The sequence below is a fragment of the Kogia breviceps genome, chromosome 13 (assembly GCF_026419965.1).
Source record: "Kogia breviceps isolate mKogBre1 chromosome 13, mKogBre1 haplotype 1, whole genome shotgun sequence".
In the NCBI taxonomy this organism is placed as follows: Eukaryota; Metazoa; Chordata; class Mammalia; order Artiodactyla; family Physeteridae; genus Kogia; species Kogia breviceps.
In genome coordinates this window covers 82,692,997-82,709,639 of record NC_081322.1, presented here as the reverse complement: position 1 = coordinate 82,709,639, position 16,643 = coordinate 82,692,997, and the positions used below count along the sequence as shown (strand labels likewise).

At 42.0% G+C, this 16,643-nt stretch overlaps 1 protein-coding gene across 4 annotated transcripts in view; it reads right to left on the bottom strand.

Moving 5' to 3' along the window:
- SNX9 (sorting nexin 9) overlaps window positions 1-16,643 on the bottom strand; it is a 90,499-nt gene that overhangs the window by 24,164 nt on the left and 49,692 nt on the right. Inside the window, exons 5-10 of one of the 4 annotated variants that reach the window (XM_059083169.2) lie at window positions 15,089-15,175; window positions 8,756-8,921; window positions 7,171-7,318; window positions 3,656-3,740; window positions 1,511-1,636; window positions 1,277-1,394 (exon numbers count right to left, since the gene is read on the bottom strand). In XM_059083169.2, the coding sequence (XP_058939152.1) occupies window positions 1,277-1,394; window positions 1,511-1,636; window positions 3,656-3,740; window positions 7,171-7,318; window positions 8,756-8,921; window positions 15,089-15,175 (730 nt within the window). Of the gene's footprint in view, window positions 1-1,276; window positions 1,395-1,510; window positions 1,637-3,655; window positions 3,741-7,170; window positions 7,322-8,755; window positions 8,922-15,088; window positions 15,176-16,643 lie in introns of all 4 variants that reach the window. The other 3 variants (XM_059083168.2, XM_059083170.2, XM_067011082.1) reach the window with 3 other exon arrangements.

Genomic DNA, 16,643 nt, shown 5'->3' with positions numbered 1-16,643 from the left:
GGCTGGTGCGTGTCTCTAAGTTGAGAGAGCACGTGTGTGACGTCCCCGGGCACACGAGACGCCTGGCACGTGGGGACAAAGTTCACCGCATGCTGGACCGTCTGAGCGGGCGCTGCCATCCGGCTGGTGAGATTCGTAGTCTCTCTCTAAACCATGTATTTCAACTCCTGCTGAGTGAGGACTAAACCCTCTTCCGGTTCCCGGCCTCTGGGGATGTGCTCTTCCTGCGCCGCGGGCTCCTCGAGTCTCCTCACGGGCCCGGTGAGTGTGCCCGTGCCCCCTGCACTTCTCTCAGAGGCTGTTCTAGCTCCAACCTTTTACGTCTTACTCTCACCTTTGACCCTTTCCTTTCTATACTTATAGTTTCATTCTTCTAAACGTTTTCCAGCTGCATATGGAAACTTTCTAATCTCTAGGTAAAGCTCAGCTTCTTTACAAACTTTTATTCCACGACAAATACATGCCTCCTGAGTACTAACATTCCAGTTTCCAGACCAGGCTGGAGATTGAAAAAACCAGTTCTCGGAACAGACACAGGAGCAAATACCCTCCAACCGCACATTTACGAGGGGCTCTGGTAGCTCGGTGCATTGTTCACTACAAGATTACTTGGGGTGGGGGAGTGGGGGGAACATGGCATTTAGATAAATAAGGAGAGGGTAATAATCAATGATAAATAAAAATATTTAAATATCAATAGTCACCAGAATAATGGAGTAGAGAACTTGGTGGCCTCCTGCACTAACACTTAGAAGCTCTATGGCTTCTACATCTGATGTTTACAGACCTGTAATGAAAACGACACAGCTGGACTACGTAACGCGTTTAACATCATTTGGGTCACACATTTTAATTTCCATTTTCGACTATTTGGATTATTTCTATTTTTTCAAGAGTCATTTTTCACACTTAAAAAATGCATAGATTTCTTTATAGGAAGGGGTTAGCAATAAAGACACAATGATTGGAAAGGGTGTAGCAGTAAAGACACAGTGACTTTGCCAGAATTCAAGATACATATGTATACAGGAACTCTAACAGAAAATTTTATGACGTATTCTTGTTAGGTGTTCAGGTTAACTTCCAAATACATGTACTATATATATATATATATATATATATATATATATATATATATATATATATATGTACATGGCTATCTTTAGCTGCTGTTTCCAAACCCCTGGCGTATGGAAAATGCCATTTCTGACTTACATTAAGGTGCTCTAACTGGAGTCTTTTGACTTGTCCTGAGTTCAGTGTCGCACACACTCACCTGTGACTTGCTTATCTGGAAGAGAAGGGATTGGAATGGCTGACCCAAACTTCACGAGTAGACGCTCATACAACCAGTCAAAGTGCTTATACCTGTGGTTTACAGATCGATTAGTGTTCTACAGAATAAGGAAAGAGAAAAACGTTACCAATGCCAACTACAGGAAATGAAGAAAAAAGCAAACTGTTACTAGTGATGCAAGCATGATTCTGCTTTGATCACCTGGATACTTACAGTAGGTGTTAACTGATATTCAATGTAGCTCTTCAGACCGTACATTTTGGAGCCTTTCCTGGGATCTGCTACCACACAGTCGAATGTAGAGGTAGGATAAACCCACATTGGGCCATAATCTCCAACCTACACAACATTGCAGGGAGAGTTAACTTTGTTACATGGAAAAATAGTAAGTATAATTGATGTAAGTCATCAAATGATTCTTTTTAGGACTAGAAGTCCTTAGGAGGGTAATTTTTGCTCTTCTTTGAGAAGTTATTTACATAAATGCTCCCTGCTCCTACTAAGGTCATATTTAAAGGACACACTGAATGGGAGAAGCCCTGCTGCTCCCGCGTGGGCATCGCAGGCCATGGGGAGACGCAGATCTGCCTCTCCTCTAGAGAGATGGAACAATCTCTCTCTAGTCCAGCTGTTTATATGTTATATGTAATGAGGGGCTAGTTTTTAAAAATTTCAAATCTCTTGCAGACTAAGAGCTCTGTGAAATATAAAATTACACACTTGGATGTCTCAGCCATGCCAAACTGCCATCAAACTTCTTCCACACTTACTCTCATTTTCTGTATACCCTAATTCTTTATATAGTTCTAATTCTTTTTAAAGGTGGAAGGAGAAAAAAGTGAGGTGAGGTATGAAAGTTCCAAGGCTATTAGGTCAGGACGGTAACTGGGGCCCAGAGAATGTTAATAAGGGACTAAAGATCTCTGACAACAAGTGATGATGATTCTCCAAGAGGGAGCCCAGATCCAGAAAACTCTCTTAAAGCTGCAGAGCAGGAATCTTTAAGAGGGGCCTCTTGGGAACGTCCCTTAGTGACTGGGACCAAGAGAGGCGACTCTGATCAACGAGGGCCCAATATCCACAGGGTCACATTTTACTAGTGGGTAGGGTACTGCACCTTAAAGGCAAAGGACCAGGTCTCTACTTTCTCTTGGTTTTCTGAAGGCTCAATGGCTTTCCTCAGCTTCCTTTTCCACACGGGAAGCCCACACGTGTAAGCCTGCCTATGGGCCCAGTTTCACCTAAAACGTGTGGGACAACTCAGACACGAGGGTCTTTTAGCTCTGTTCCAGGACTCTCCTGCTTTATGACAAAGTCCCCTGTGAGAATCTGAGGGTCAGGGCCATGGGCTCTTAATTCTGTGGAGTTGAAGAAGAAAACTAAAATAATCTCTAACCTAACCACTCAGAAGATAATTATCCCAAGTTTGCTTTGAGGGAAGAAGGATAAAAGGGCTCTGGGTCGCAACCCTTCTCTCTGGAGTTTTCTAGGATTTCAAGCTTTTCAAAGAAGTAGGAACAAGTAATATAAAAAATTCAATATCATTCTTGCAATTTTATCGAGTTTCCCAGGACCCAAAGGTTATAGAATAAGACCAGATCTTTCCTCCTTGTTTGAGTCCATGGTGATTATACTCAAGGCCGCTTGCCCTCCTGCCCTGCCCCCAACTTACAGTTACAGGATTAAATCAACAGGGTCAGAAGATAGCTATAGTTCTCTTTGCCAGAATTTCATCTGGAAATATACAGCTAGATAACATTTAGATAGAAAATCTATCAGCAATCAACATTTAGGTGAAACCACAGAGCCTGTGTCACGTTATATAATAAGCTATTATTCAAAGACAGATATACTTAATGGTGCCAGTAACTCCCAGCTTTTATGTACTAGCTCCTTATCACAACTCAACAGCTGGTTTATTGAAAGAAAACTATTACCAACATAGTGGAAAAGGCAACTCATTCTGATAACATGCATGTACTTCGCCAAGGCAGAAACCTAAATATTTGAATTCGGTTTTTTAGCTAAATATGTATGGCTAGTAGAAAAACAGCATGTAAAAGATACTTCAGAAAAATTATTAAAAATATGTACGTACTATGGGTGTTGTTTGTTCAATTACTAACAGTCTGAAAGGTAAAAGTAAAGAGTATCTAAACAATAAAATAATGGGCATTAATTCATGCCAATTATTTTTAGTACTCTTAAAATACTAATACACACTGTCAGTTACTTACTTCGAGTATTAAACTTGTTTAAAAATACTTTCCAAATGACTAATAACCCTCTTAGCTTTAAGGTATTATAAAAGAGCTTAATCAGAAACAAAGCAAAAAAAAAAAAAATGAACAAACTTACAATGATAGGAATTTTCTCTTTGGGTTTTGCTAGTTGCTTGGCCAACAAATACTGTTCCATTCCAGGTTTTGCAAATCCAGGAAATCTAATCATGAGGATAAATGTTTGTGAGTCTTATGCTTTTCCTTATAAGAATTCTACAGCTCTCATCCACATTTACTTAATACGACAGTTTGAACTTGTTCTGTCTTTCAGATGTACTAGAACTAGGAAACTATGGTAAATGAAACCTAATGTAATCAGATTGTTCAATGGCCAATTAGTCATTTAATTAAGCTTTATCTGGTAAGAGGACAGTCTGACTCCAGAAGGTGTGATACTCATGGGCACTCTATTTGCTTGATCTGAGACCCTCTGTCACCGCACGAAGAGTGAAGGGCAGACGAGAAAACGTCCCCCAGGTACAGAGGTAGAAAGTACTGAGCTCATCAATTTGAGATGACCACACAGGGTGAAGGCCACATGCCGGCATTTTTATATTCACATTAAAGCGGCCTTTCAACATTCTCCCTCGGGAGGCCACAATTATCCCAAAGAAACCGCCACTGTTCCTAAGTACTTGTGCCATTTTCTCTGGGAACTGCCTTCAGAGCCAGTTTATGAGACACACACAAAAAAACAGTCTCCTTAGTAAAGAGACTCTAAACATAATAAACCTGGCTATTTCCAGAAATCAAATCTACATCCGAAGCGAAGTTCTGAAACTGAAGAAAAGCTGGAATAAATGCATGGCCATCCAAAGCGCTACTTCTAAAGAAGACAAGATTAATCTAAGTTTTAGAATTTTTTTTTTTTAATAAACAAGGAAAAAATCCTCAGAAAGCAAAATACCTACAATAGGAAAAGAAATCTTATTTCTACAGAAACCAGCTGTCTTACTTCTGATTTCATTCCTGTACCAAGTTAAAGGCCAATGTGATGTTCTCAGGGGCTCATATCTTTTCCTTCATTCTGGACTGACCTCCCTCCATTCTCTTTTCCCTGGACCTGGTTTAAAACACAGCTCGTACAACAGTGTACAAGAGGTGTCTAGGAGCTTGATGGTCTTGGGTTTGAATTTCAAGTCCAACACTTAACAGCTATGTGACTTTTAGAGCGTGTCTCCTTATGGGAAGAATGGGACCAATGTGACCTGCCTTTAAGGTGGTAAGGGAATTAAATGAAAAGATTTAAATGAAGAGTTCTCTCTATAAATCTAAAGACCCTAGTACGTACTCAGAAATTAAAGTGATTTCTAAGGGCGTCATCAGCTCTTTGGAAGTACCCCCTACAGCCTCAGGTGGCGCTTTCTCTGTGCTGCTTCAATGTTCTGAGCGTACTTTTTGCTCTTCAGCTTCTCACGCTGCAATTGCCATTATCCATTTGCACACCACAGCAGACTAGAAGTACCTTAGAGAAAGCATTTGTACTTCCAGGACCTAGAGGAATTATGGGAATATACTAAACACTTAATGAATTAATGGGCTAACCTGGAACGCTTTTATTAAAGAACCTACACTTTTGCTAGAAAACGCTGATGGAGAAATTGGGGCATTACACGTAGCAACAATTCCTTGACTAGACTGTAAGCTTCTGAGTGCAGAGAGCACAGGTCATGCTTCCTTTGGTACCTTAGTGACCACAGCAAAACTCTAGAGCTGACTATGCACGCATTTAATACTTACTGAACAGCTGTGCAACTGATTAATTCTTTCTTTCAGTATTATCCAGATGTATTCTTGTAATGCTCAAGTATACTTAAATGTCTGATCTCTGTTTCTAGCATAAGGTTTATGCTCTATGACTGGAATATAGCTGTCATATAAAATGGATTAACCATTGAGAAATGTTAATATTAAAAAAATTTTTACAACTGTTATAAGTAAGTCATTTATATATTAGTCTAGTTAAATAAAAATATGTAGGGTTTAAATGGCTCCCAGCACCACAGAAAGCGAGGGATGCGTCAAAGGTGCAGGTGCATGTTAGGACTCCTTCAATTTGCTTTCAACCTAGACTGAAATTTTAGAGCAGAAAGAATTCTTTAATTAAAGCCAATCCTTCACTTTAGAGACGAAGAAGTTGAGTGTGAAACAGGTCATCCAGCTTCCCCACGATCATACAGCCAGCCAGCAGGCAAGCACGGAGCAGCGTGTAAACCACAGGGAAGTGGAGCCAGAGGCGTGGCGTGAGGCAGAACCTCACGAAGTAGCTACGAAAACTCCAAGATTCTATTCACATTTGTCTCACCGGTTCTGCTTCCTCACTTGCAAAATGGGGCTGAGGGATACATTATATTAAAATGGGTTTTAAATATACTTCGTATTTAAGTTTAAAGAACAGCTGAGGGTAAGGTACGTCACTGCAGACCATACTGAGAACTTCAAATCTCACTCTAAGAAACAGGATACAGGCAATAATGACTGACTGTATTATGCATGCAACTGAGTATGAAAATACGCAGTGGAAGAAACCGGACAGAAATGCAGGAAAAGTGTGAGCTAAAAGATAACTCATTTAATTACCAGATGGTATTTAAATACAAAGGAGAACTTGCAGGGCTCATTAAACTTATACACACGTACATCGAGACCTAGAAACCTGGTATCTAGATACATGTCAAACATGTTTACAATTTTTTTCCAGACATAGATAAACATTCCTTGATGTCTGCTTGGAATCATGAACTTGGAACACTGAGAAAAAGTATGAGTAATTTTAGAAAAACTACTTTAAATATAACTGCTGTATGAAGAGTGCTTGAAGACAAATCATATGGAAGTCACAAACTACATCTCCTTCAAGCTACACTGGTGTAAACTACAGACTCATCCAGAACTCTCTACCAGGGAATTCCACAGGGCCGTGTCCATATTCACCCTTTCCCACATGCTTTCCTGCTAAGCACTGTTTCTACAAGGACCGTTCAAAACATTTTTTTAAAAAATATAAGAATAATCTAAGTGAAAACAAAGTCTTAAACACATTAAACACAGTAGCTGAGCGTGTGCTCAGGAAGCTGAGGGACTGGATTGGAACTCCGACTAGGTCACTTACGGCCTGTGGGAACTTGGGCAGTCACTTAGCCTCTCTGGGCTTCATTTTCCTAGAGAACACAGAGATCATACGCACCACAAGAGGGATATGAGGGTCGCATGAGAGAATACACACGAACTGCTTTGCACAAAGCCTGGCACGTGGTAAAAGATCAATAAACAGTGAAACGTTTAAAAGGAAGCTATCATGATTATTTTTAGCTTTCCTGTGACATCAGCAATAAAAACCTTAATATGTCATGAGTTAATAAAGGTAAAAAACAGTATTTAACAGATCATTAAATGGAACATATATTTCACTTTACAATGAAAAAAAAAATTTTTTTTAAAGGAAGCTTCCAAGCTAAGAGCCAAATAAAAAATAAACATGATCAAATTGCACCCAAAACTCTGGAGATCACTGAAAAGAGGAAAAGCCTCTCTGTATCTTGTATCCGTTTCTACAGAGAGTTCACATTGCCCCAGCTCCCTTACACCTACTTGTTAAGCGGCAGCTTCATGGAGGAGGGGCCGGCCCGGCTGATTCCTCGCTGGGCGCCGCCCGCTTCGGCCCCCTCCGAGTCCCTGAAGCAGGGAGGAGACGACTTGGGCTCGTCCCAGTCCTCGTCCCAGTCGTCGTCGTCGCCGGCTGCTGGCAGCGGGCACGGAAGGCGTCGGGAAAGAAAGACAAGAGAGAGATGGGACGACTTCATCTTCCGGGGCGGTCAGGATTATAATAAAGATGCGAAGAGTATAGGCCCTACAGTCAGGCAGTTTTGGGGCCTGAAGATTCGGCCTTGTAGCACAAAAGACAAGTTAGAAACAACTTCAAGAGGGCTGTTAGTCCAAGTAACTGCAGATAAATGCCAACTATAAAAACACTCTTGGGCTTCCCTGGTGGCGCAGTGGTTGAGAGTCCGCCTGCCGATGCAGGGCACACGGGTTCGTGCCCCGGTCCGGGAGGATCCCACATGCCGCGGAGCAACTAAGCCCGTGAGCCATGGCCGCTGGGCCTGCGCGTCCGGAGCCTGTGCTCCGCAGCGGGAGAGGCCACAACGGTGAGAGGCCCGCGTACCGCAAAAAAAAAAAAAAAAAAAAAAACCACTCTTGTATATAGGGAGGGCCTTCTAGAGGCCTATAGGTTGATCAATCTAGCTTTATAAACTTGCAAATAAGCAGATCAAATACCCTTTAAGCCAAGAGACTGGGGAGGACAAAAGGGTGATAAGAGTTTTAAAAAGGAATTGTTTAACACTAATAATAATAAAGGTGAGAGAAGGACAAGGGGGTGGAGGAGAAAGAGAAAGAAACGAGAGGTAAGTAGGAACTGACCAGCATCAGGCGCCTAACATTCTAACAATAATCTCTGTGTCAGATGAGGTGCTGCCAGTTTTCCTCCCTCCCTCCCTTCCTCTTCCACTGTTCTGTGCCTCTGTCTCCCACCTCTGAGGGCCTGAGGAGTCCCTTTAGCATTAGGCAGGAAATTGCCCTGGGATCTCCGCCCTAAGAGTGCCACCACGAGAAGCCCAGAGACAAATGCCAAAACGAAAAAAAGAAGAGAATAGAAAGTATTAGAAGGATCTGGGCCAAGAGTCCTGGAGCCACACCAAGTTACTACAGAAGCGGATGTCAGCAGTCTAGTCTCAACGTTTCTACCCAGCCCACGACTCCTGGTCCTGCAGCAGCCCAGCTCCTGTCCACGAGTGGGAGCTGGAAACCGGCACCTGTGCCCTTTATGGCTCCTGCATGCAAGTCTCCTGCTGTTTAGCACATTCAGTTCTTGGCCCGCAGGCTAGAGCAGAGCTGCCCACCTCCGTCTTCCGCAGCCCCGCCCCACAGGGTCCCGCTGTCATTCTGCTTTATGAACCTGGCCCCTGCAAGCGCTGGCATTTGTGACTCCTTGACAGGTACCTGAGAGTGGACTGAAGACCATAATTTAAAACTACCTGTATTTTGACCCAGAAAAATAAGTTTGCTATTAGTGAATAAGAGCACCTGAGAATAGTTCCTTTGATTAAACCTATTTTAACTCCGATGCCCTTTAAGGGTGGCTGGGCTCCATCACCAGCAGAGGCCTCTTCCTCACCTGGTCCCTGGTAGGCCTGGGGATGACCAAAGGCAGTGTCCCAGTTGTTGGAGGTGTTTCTCTGCGCTGCAGTCCCCTCGGGCTTGGCTCCCCAGCCATCCGAGCTTTCCCAGTTTCCAGATTTGGAAGCATTCCAGGCTGACCAGGGGTCATTGCCACTGCTGACCTGATGTTAGGGGTAAAAAGGAGAGAGTATTAGTGACTTCTAGAAAGCATTACTCAGTTCAGTAGGAATCACATAACAATTGAATTGGGGTGCTGAAAAAACTGATAGAAATTTAAAACAATTTAAAATTTAAATAATAAAATTTTAGAAACATGTAGGAAAGCACAAAAGACAGGATCAACCGAATTTTATTAACGGTCTGCCATATTTGCTTAGGAACTTTACAACCAATAACAAAGAAACTCCCTTTCTTTTTCCTTCCCCCAAGTAACTACTTTTCTGAACCTGTTCTCATTCCTGTGCATGATCTTAGACTTCCACTGCATATGTAATGGAATATGTAACGTATTCATAAATAACAAATGCTTTATATTTTTCAAACTGACCTGAACAACACTGTACTGTATGTATCTCTTTGCAAGCTGCATTTTAAACTGTTTTAGTTTTTATCTGAAAAGGTAATATGTTCCCAGTAAGAAAAAATTCAAATAGTATAAAAAGATGTGAAATTTAAAAAATATTCCCACCAGCTTAAAATGCCAGTCATTCTCTCAGAGATAATGACTCCTAACAAATTCCTTGTATGTACTTAAAACATGCCATGCAGAGAGAGCCTTTTTGCTTTTAAACATATTATGTGAGCCCAAATTATACTTTCTGCTCTGCACTTTTCTTTTGTTTTTCCATTTAATAGCCTAAAACATGCTCCGAGGTGCAGCAGCGCGTGGATGACATCATTCTTTACACGACTCCACAGAATTCCACTGTAGTCATTTCCCATCATCTAAACAGCATATGCTGATGCTCATTTATCTTGTTTGCAGTAGTTTGCTACTGTAAATAATGCTGCAGCGCACATCCTTGTACATCTCTCCTCACATGTCCAACAGATGTATGTGAAATTCCCAGAAGAAAAATTGCTGGGCTGATACAAGTGTGCACTTAGAATGGAGAGATTCTGTCAAAATGCCTTCCCAGGAGATTGTACAGTCACATTCCTACACTCCTACTACACGCCAAGGGGTGGTGTCTTGCATAAAATGGGGCTACCGTACTCCAAAACTATTTTTACAATATTTTCTCCCATTATTCCTTAGCATAATTTTATAGTTTAATTATTAATATTATAAACAAAATTTGGGAATGAGCAATACACGGCACCCAATATCAAGGAGTACTGCAGTAAGAGTACCTGTAACCCACCTCTCACCCCTGGCTCACCCAGCCCTGAGGCAACCAGTTTTTTTGGTTTTTTGTTTCCTTAATCTTAAAATTTTAAATCTTCAACCTGTATGGAATTTACTTCAGTATATGAAATAATATAGGAATCCAGCTTAATTTTTTTCCTGTAGTCATTCGGTTGTCCTAACATCACTTAATGAATAATCCATTTTCCTCCACTGATCTGAAATTCACCTTTATCGTATACTGGACTTGGGCCTATTGCTGGACTCTATTCTATCCTAGTAATCTATTCATACTAGTACCAAGCTACTTTGGAGTCCACTAGACAGAATACCGTTAGTACTTTACCATAACATCTTTTATTGGTTTATTTTTACACGTGAACTTTAGGATCAGCTTCACGTTTTAAAACTAAAACAATCTTTAATTTTAGCATTAGCATGTCAAGTTTTAAAAATGTGCTGATTTTCACTTGAATCACCTTAAACTTACAGATAAACTCAGGGAAAACAAATAGTGCCTTTAGAAAAATTTCAATACTGAATCTATTTATTCAAGAACATGGAATAGCAAATTTTTCTCTTTACTCAAGTCTTCCTTCTCACATAAAAATTTGGGGGTTAGTTAGAGAGAGAGAGAGAGAGAGAGGGAGATTTGTAAGAAAATTACCCAAACGGCCTCATACACCTCTCTAATGTTTTAGAATGCTATCATGGTTGGTCTTTTTTTCACTCTTCATCAATTGACATACAGGGTGGATAAGTGCCTGCCACCTACCAGAAGCATCAAAAACAGTATATGTTTACAAGAGGAACTATGATTTCATTCTAGCATCTCTATACCTTCAAGAAAAATTAATGAAGTTACCAGTGATTCTGGCTGAAGTCAAATATGAATAGCAGGAAGCCATTCATCCTTATGACTGTGAATTTCTCGAACATACGGCCGATGAGGAGCTACTCTCTCGCGCAGACTGGAAATGCCGGCTGCCGTGCTGAGGGCCGGACAATCACACTTCATTTAAGAGAAGCCCTTCCTTCCACAGTTTTCTTTAAGCAGGGCGTGTTTTATTCAGCAATATATACTCTGTGCTCTCCAAACTAAACTATGAGGTTTTGTTTTTAGAATTAAAAACTTCAAAAGGTACAGAAATTTTGGATAGTAGTAAGTACAGGCATTAATTGTCTAGCATTTCTATAAACTACTGAGGAAAAGGAACAGAAGGCTTGTAACTAGAACAACAGGATGAGTGAAAGTTCAGCACTGCCATGACAGTAAGATCGCGTTAGCAAACTGTCAAAGAAGGTTTTCATCAATATTGAGGAAGAAATGGGATATGAAATTCATCGCCAAGTATCCTTAAAAAATTAAAACTTATTAGGACAGAAACACATAACAGGATAGTTCTTTTAAAAACTACTTTGTTTATACATTGTTTACAATAATTGCTATCTTATTTGGTTATGTGTATGATCTTAGCTCTCTACCTGGGTTATGAAATCCTTGTTGGCAATTCTAATAACTTTGCTTCTCTCCGTTTTTTTTTTCCTGGAACATTCCTTCTATCTTGTTTCAACTTGACTCCTACTGATAAATCTTTCAAAACCTGACCAACTGGCAATGTCTCCAGCTTCTATCATTGACTTTTTACTCACTCTCTCTCTCAGGTGACCTCCAGGGTCCCTCCTCTAATATCAATAACTAACAACCAGCTCACAAAGCCTTCATGGTCTGCTTCTCTCTGAACCCACCCTTCCTGTACTTCGGCCTCTGGCTCCTTTGCTTGCAACTCCCAATAACCCTTCTGTCCCTTAACTGCTGGCATCTGGTCACACAATAGTCCATGCCTCTTCTCTACTTTCTTCCAGCTTTCCTTCAATGTTTTCATCCTCTTCTTGCCCCTCCCTTCAGGGCACCAAACCCCTCCCGATTCTATCAACCCCTTGAATTAAAAACCGTTCATTTGACCTCACTGACCACAGAATAGATTCCAAACTCCTTAGTCCATCAATTAAGATCCTAACTTTTCCTTCTGTGACATTCCCTGTCCTCACTACTTGCCACTAACCCTCACTCTGTGCTTCAGCCCGCCGTTTCCCAGACTTTCCTGTGTCCTTGCCTTTGCTCAGGCTCTGCTCTCCATCTGCCTGCAAAGCCTTCTACCCCACCGTCCTAGATTCTGGCCCAGTCCCACCCCACGGAGGGCGCCGGCCTCCGCCTGCTGGCTGACGTTCAGTCACATCCTTGCACTTTCTCCCAGAGTTAGTGTTCCGTTAAGAGTTACTGGAGTATCAGTTGGTCATTCCCACTAGCAAGTCACGGGCAAACACCTCCCCTAAAAGATTCTCAAAGTGCTTTACATAAAGTGGCAAAGACTCAAATTTTTTATTTTACTTAAAGTGGCTAACTGTGATCTTCTTGGTCATCTGTATGAAGTAGATATTATTCTAAGAGTAATAGATTATTTATATCTATTATTCTTTAGATATTTATCTAACCTTCATAACATTACTATTATTTCACAAAGGGGGAAATCAGATTTTCCTCATGTATCCTCCTGACTTGAGTCTCTTCTAGGAAAATAACTGGCTGTGGACGACCACAGAAGAAGTGATTTTCAGCACTACCATGCTCTTAAAATAACAACGCCTCCCCAGTTATAAAAGCATATGAGTACACTGCAGAAAAGCTGGAAGATGCTGACAGGTACAGACGGCCAGAGGGATGGACATAGGTGTGATAAACAACGGTAAAATGTTAATGGTAAAATCTAGAAGGCGGGTATATGATTATTCACTATGAAGTTCACTTAACTTTCCTATGCTTTAAGTTTTAGCAAATGTTGGAAAATCCAACAAACAAAACTTGCACATACAAACATCATCTTCTGAACTCCATGAGGATGCATGCAACGGACCACAGAAGGTCTGTGCCCGTCAGGCTCACCAGTGATTTCTTGTTGCCTATGAACACGGGGCCTACATGTAGTACGTGTTTAGTAAATTACCTGCTAAATTAAAACGCTCACAAACACTCACGTTGGTCTGGATCTCTATTATGAATGGATTTTCACCTGCCGTGCACTGGAACTGGCTGATGATGTCTGACTCACCCCCTCACTCCCACTCTAACTAAATGAAATGCTCCCTAATGCCAGAAGCAATGTAGTCAACACGTTTGCTGATGTAGCACTCTAAATTTTTTTTTTACATCTTTATTGGAGTGTGATTGCTTGACAATGGTGTGTTAGTTTCTGCTTTACAACAAAGTGAATCAGTTATACATATACACGTGTTCCCATGTCTCTTCCCTCTTGCGTCTCCCTCCCTCCCACCCTCCCTATCCCACCCTTCTAGGTGGTCACAAAGCACCGAGCTGATCTCCCTGTGCTATGCGGCTGCTTCCCACTGGCTAGCTATTTTACATTTGGTAGTGTATATATGTCCATGCCACTCTCTCACTTCATCCCAGCTTACCCTTCCCCCTCCCCGTGTCCTCAAGTCCATTCTCTACGTCTGGCACTCTAAATTTAAAAGCTATCCTAACCTCATAAGACAAGACAAAGAAATACATTTACATTGTCTTCACATCATGAGACAATCTAAATGTATCCGCTGAAAGGAGGCTGTAGAGCAGAAAGACAGAGAAAGGAGTCTGAGTGGCCATGGCGGGGTGGGGAGCAAAGGGTATTCCTGAGATAATCGTAGCAAAGCTGTGCATCTTACAAATACATAGTATGGGGTAAAAGGGGGCAAGGATAAGAACATTGGTCCACTGGTTGAATTTTAAATCCCCTATGAAACTGTAGAAATTTGACTGACGTAAATTTCTCATGGGTGCAGCAGTTTAAGAGCTAAAGCTCTAGAGGCTGTCTATCTGGGTTTGAATCCCAGCTTTACCACTTACTAGCTGTATGAACTTGGGCAACGTACTCCATCTCTCTTAGTTTCCACTCTTATAGAATGGATACAACATCATAAACTTCCTCATAAGATTTCTGTAGAGATCCAATGACATAATGCATATAAAGCACCTAACACAATATCTGGCACGTGGTATGCATTCAGTAGCGGTTATCTTGCTACACGGGGGCTCATCTAGAGTATAAAGAAAAGAATGAAGACTGGCGATCTTTGAGTAAATCCTCATTAGTTTATGCTTTAGAGGAAAAGATCAGTGACATCTCCAAATGGCTTCAATGCCAGATCACATTAATGGAGAAACTTTTAATTAAATAAGTGATTATAGGCACTTAGGATACCTTCTATTTTAGCCAAAGATCTGTTTCCTTCAGATACATAAGAGAAAGAGGAAGAAGACAGAACTGTTTTGCCATAAAGTTCCAAAGCAACTCATAATTGTTGCAGGTCTTGGCACATTTTCCGTGTGCTAAATGCTGAGATCTTGCTTTTCTTCAAAGCCTAACCCCCTACTGCAACAAACTGAGCTACACAGTGAGTTGGTTGAATGATCCTTTGGCCTCTGACTTCTTTGTCGTCAATTCCAAGAACCCCTTTTGTCCCTCACCTGCAGACATTTGGTCACACAATAATGCAATATGTTCCTCCACTAAGGTTTCAAACCCTGAAGGACCTCTCCCATCCTCGTCTCCCAGCCCTCCCTCCTCTCTCCTTTCTACCGCGCAACGTCACCATTCTCTTCCTTCCCCACCCTTTACGGTACCAAAGCCATCCAGACTCTGTCAACTCCGCGATTAAAAAATCCTTCATTAGACCTTGCTGTCCATGGAATAAATCCATCAATCGAGTCTCATCAAAAGTCTCAGCTAAAAGGTCTCCAAAGTATAAATCCCAACTGCCCTTCCAGCTCCTACGTGTCCCACATTCTATGTTGCCACGCCCCCCAAGAAGAGCTTTAGTAAGATGCTTTAGCTCAGACAATCACCTCACTTGGGAAAAAGAAGGATTACTTCTAGGGGTTTTAAATGTTTATTTCCTCTTTCATTCAAGTTTGAATTTTACCTTATTTATGGAAGAAGGAGAAGAAGATGAAGAAGGTGGTGATTGGCTGAGACTTTCAATACAACCAATCTGAGCCAAAATATCCACCTTAAAATGAAAAAAGGTGCTCGGTAAACGAAGGGGAAAAGAAGAGTATACTAAAGCTAACAACAGCAAATGCACAGCAGGGCTAAGTTCACCAGACAATTCCACCATGCCACCCATGCACCAAGATTACATGCAAAAAGCAAAGCCCCTACTGTAGAGCAGTGGCTTATCTTCAGTGCATTAGTACATATTCCAAAGACTCTTGCTGTCATAACACAGTATCACTGAAGCACTAAAAATAATCATAAGCAGCGCAGAAGGGATGGAACAAATATCATGCAAGTCATACAGCCAAGAAAAAAAACTCCAGAGGAAAAACATAGCCAAGCTTTTAAAAATGTTAGAATGTTGAAGCAGGGCTTTCAAAGCCACTAGACGCGTGAGATGAGCAAAGCTTCCTGGAACCACAGAGCCACGGAGAACCCACCAAGACCGGCTGAGAGCACAGAACAGCCCGCGAGGTCGTGACCCTCTGTGTGCTCCTGAGCTGACTGGCTTGGTGTGCAGTGTCACATGAGAGCAGGTAACTGATACACCCTGTGCGGCTAGGCAATGGCCAAATCAGCATCGCTGTTAGGAGGACAACCTTGGAGCCCCATTGCCAGGCTTCGAATCCCAGCCCCACAACCACCTAGTAGGGAAGTCATTACTATTAACATTTATGTAGTGTTACGAGAATGCACTTTCCACGTACAACTTTCTTGTGAAGAAAGCTGTACCATGTGTAGATGTAAATAAACTTGGTTTTGGAAATCGGCTAGTAATACACACAGGAGACAATCGAGATGGAGTAACTGGGATCCAGTTTACGCTTCCACTTAAAACTAAAAAAGACAAAACATATGAAACTGTCTTCAAATCATTAGACATCAAGCAATAAAGGACCTGACCTCTGCCTAGGGAGACTTTCCAGGCCATGGGTCAGGGACGGGGGACCCATGCAAAGACCACTGGTCTCTGTGAATTAAGAAGACAGAGCTGGGAGTCTGGGGCAGAGTACTGAGAAGGAGAAAGCTGCACAGAGACCTCCGGAGATGAGTGGGGGGCGGGACGGGACCCCAGGCCTTAGGCTGAGTACTGATCAGCGTATGCGCGTGGGGGAGCTGCCATATGAAAGGTTAAGTATCAACTCCTTATAGGGTGGTTCTCACCAGCCAGAATGGAAAACCTCATGATTCATGGGGGTGACAGCACGTAGGGCACTGAAAAGGCTTTTGCCTCAACAGAGAGGCAAAAATATCCCTAAACTGAGCGTTGCTCTGGTCCCACTCTAAAAAGCTTAAATTAAACTGAAAGAATTAAACTGTTTCTAAGTAACTTTCTTTTAAAGAAAAACAGGGCTTCCCTGGTGGCGGTGGCGCAGTGGTTGAGAGCCCGCCTGCCGATGCAGGGGACGCGGGTTCGTGCCCCGGTCCGGGAGGATCCCACATGCTGTGGAGCTGCTGGGCCCGTGAGCCATGGCCGCTGC